General features: G+C 60.2%; 1 protein-coding gene across 2 annotated transcripts in view; it reads right to left on the reverse strand.

Moving 5' to 3' along the window:
- Nucleotides 1-16: 16 nt before the first annotated feature.
- Nucleotides 17-2,716, reverse strand: part of CD3E (CD3e molecule) — a 10,761-nt gene continuing 8,061 nt past the window's right edge. The window contains exons 8-9 of one of the 2 annotated variants that reach the window (XM_014446681.2): nucleotides 2,276-2,322; nucleotides 1,075-1,267 (exon numbers count right to left, since the gene is read on the reverse strand). In XM_014446681.2, the coding sequence (XP_014302167.1) occupies nucleotides 1,211-1,267; nucleotides 2,276-2,322 (104 nt within the window). In that variant the 3' untranslated portion in view covers nucleotides 1,075-1,210. Of the gene's footprint in view, nucleotides 1,268-2,275; nucleotides 2,323-2,716 lie in introns of both variants that reach the window. The other variant, XM_023745625.1, reaches the window with a different exon arrangement.

Consider the following 2,716-nt stretch of genomic DNA (forward strand, 5'->3'; position numbering starts at 1 on the left):
GGTCACAGTGGGGTGCAGCATCTGGGTCATGATCGCCCCCAAGGCTGTCCCCTTGGCCTTGACCCACGGGCAGTGCTTTCCTCACACTCAACACTGAGCCCACACACGTGCCAGGCTCTGCTCTGGGCACGAGGAGCAGTCAGGATGGAGACAGACACCGTCTCTGCCCTCGCCGAGCAGCGGGCTGCTGCCTCTGCAGGTGGTACGAGGCCCCAGGCCAGGGAACAGCTTTGCCTGGACCCGTGCGTTAGCCTCTCAGCACGTCTGATGTTCAGAGGAGGAGAGAGGCCGGAGAGGGGGAGGGTGTGTCCAAGGGCCGTAGCAGTGAGGGTGCTGCAGCTGTGGAGATCGGTCCCCCGCCCCACCCTGGCCCTGCACTCTGTCACCTGCTGCCTGCATCTGCCTTTGAAGCCTCTGCTTCGGCCGCACCCACTGTACGAACTGACCACTCTGCCACCTTTGATGTTTTTGCCCAAGAGAAGTGAGTCAAAGGACTAATGTTCTCTCTCTCTGGTTCCCTAGTGCTCTCTCCAGAGAGATGACGCCTGCCCCTGGGAAGACAGTGGCGCTGGGACCACAGCGGGGGTCAGTCACAGGCAGAAGGACCGGAGCTGTTTCAGGACACAAGGCGGCTTCGAAGGCCTCCCAGAAAAGAGGACAGCGATTCTTTCAGCCAAGGGCACTTTATTTCTCCTCTCTCCCGCCCACAGGAGCCCGGCCTGTTCACGGGGATGGAAGTGACCTTGCGGGGGGGGGGGGGCAGGGGGGGACAGTGGAGAAGGGGAGAGGAAGCTCTGGGCCGGGCCCCCTGCCAGCGCGGACCCAGGGCACTCGCACAGAGGGTCCCCCAAAAGAGAGCTAACAAGCAGAACGGCAGGTGGGACAGTGAGGTTGGGGGCAACTTATACGCAGGAGCAGGAGGGCGCCGAGGGAACAGCCACCAGAGAAGAGAGGAGGGAGTGGTGGCGAAGAGCAGACGTAAATATCCCGGCGAGCGTGCAGGGTGATAGGTGAGTAGCGATGATATTTCAAAGAACAACGAGGCAGCAATATCCTAGGCCTGCTTCCAGCAGAGAGGTTGGGGGGGCCAGGCTGCAGGCGGGAGTTCCCTCTGGACAGGGGGACAGATCTCCTGGGGGGTCCAGGGTGGAGCAGGTGCCTGGAGAGGGAGGAGCCAGGCCTGGCCATGGGAGGCGGGTGCTCAGGAGTGTCAGACGCCTCTCTGGTTCAGTCCGGCGTACAGCTCCCTCTGGCCTTTCCTGATGGGCTGGGGGGAAGGGAACGGAGAGGGAGGTCAGCAGGGCGGGAGGAAGCCGGGCCTCTGAGGATCTAGCTCCGGAGCAAAGGCAAGAACCTTGGACCAGGCGCCAGGAGGCCGGCTGGCATTGCCTGGCAACAGCCTGGCTCTGGTCACTCCCCCTGGGAGTCAGCGCCCCCATCTCAACAGTGAGAGTCGGAAGACACACGCCTCAGAGCTTCGGTCAGAACGAAATAAAGTCACGGGAAAGTGAACACCATGTGCTTGGCTGGTGCCCGGTAAATATTTGCTGGGTGTGTTCAAGCCTGACAGCAGCAGTGTTTAGCAGTGGGGAGTCACGCACAGCAGCCAAGCAGAAGGATCCTGATGGCCGTCTGCTAGCCAGGCAGGAGCCCTCCCGCTGTCCAGTCAAGAGGCAGTGCGGGGCGCAGAGGCCGGGGTGTCCGGCAGTGTGTGTGCGGGCGGGGGAGCTGGGAGCTCTGTATCAGGGAAGCATTTGAGTCATTCAACAACTGGCATGGCTGTACTGGTGCCTGCTGGGGGAACAGCCCCGAGTTCACCATGCTAGAGTTTACATGTGTTATTCCCATGGTGTGTCCCAGCTGATGGAGAAAGAAGCCAGCCTGGCTGGTTTGACTCAGTGGATAGAGCGTCGGCCTGCGGAATGATGGGTCCCCGGTTAGATTCAAGGGCCACATACCCAGGTCGCAGGCTCAATCCCCGGTAGGGGACGTGCAGGGGGCAGCTGGTCAATGACGCTCTTCATCACTGATGTTTCTCTCTCTCTCCCTCTCCCTTCCTCTCTGAAATCAATGAAAATATGTTAAAAAAAGAAAAAGATAAGAACCAGCCGCTCCGTGGGGTGGAAACTGCGCAGCCTGCGAGGTGGCCCTGCCTCACTGAAAAGGGGGGAGTGTCTCGGAGTCTGCGCGAGGGCGTTAAGGTGTTTCAGGCCGATAAGCAGTCCCACTGTGCCCGCTCCTCTAGGAAGACCTGTCCCCCTCTATCCCTTGTTACCTCATAGTCCGGATTGGGAACTGGCGGTGGCCTCTCCTTGTTTTGTCCTGTGGGGGGGAGGGGAGGGGGAAAGATCTGTTTTCACGCGGGAACGCCAATCTTAGGCAATTAGACCAGATGGAGGACGGCAAACCCTGTGTTCCCTCCTCTCTCTCCCCCTCTTCCATTCCGCCACCTCTTCTCCTTTCTTTCTCTGAGCCCATCACGGATGCCCCCACTGCTCTTATCAATTTGTGATTTTCCTCAGCTCAAGGTCCTTCCTCGGTTTCCTTTCTCGTGGAGGAAGGGAAAGGAAAAGGCGGGAACCAGTGTCCTGAGGTCTCCCCCCCCCCCCCCCCCCTCCGCAGGTGGAGTCGGATTGTTCCCGAACCTGGACAGGGGCTGGAGGGAACCCGTGCCCCTTCGGAAAGGTTTGCACTTTTTCTCCGGGGGGAAGGAGAA

This window comes from Myotis lucifugus, unplaced genomic scaffold (genome assembly GCF_000147115.1).
Source record: "Myotis lucifugus unplaced genomic scaffold, Myoluc2.0 scaffold_561, whole genome shotgun sequence".
Taxonomy (NCBI): domain Eukaryota; kingdom Metazoa; phylum Chordata; class Mammalia; order Chiroptera; family Vespertilionidae; genus Myotis; species Myotis lucifugus.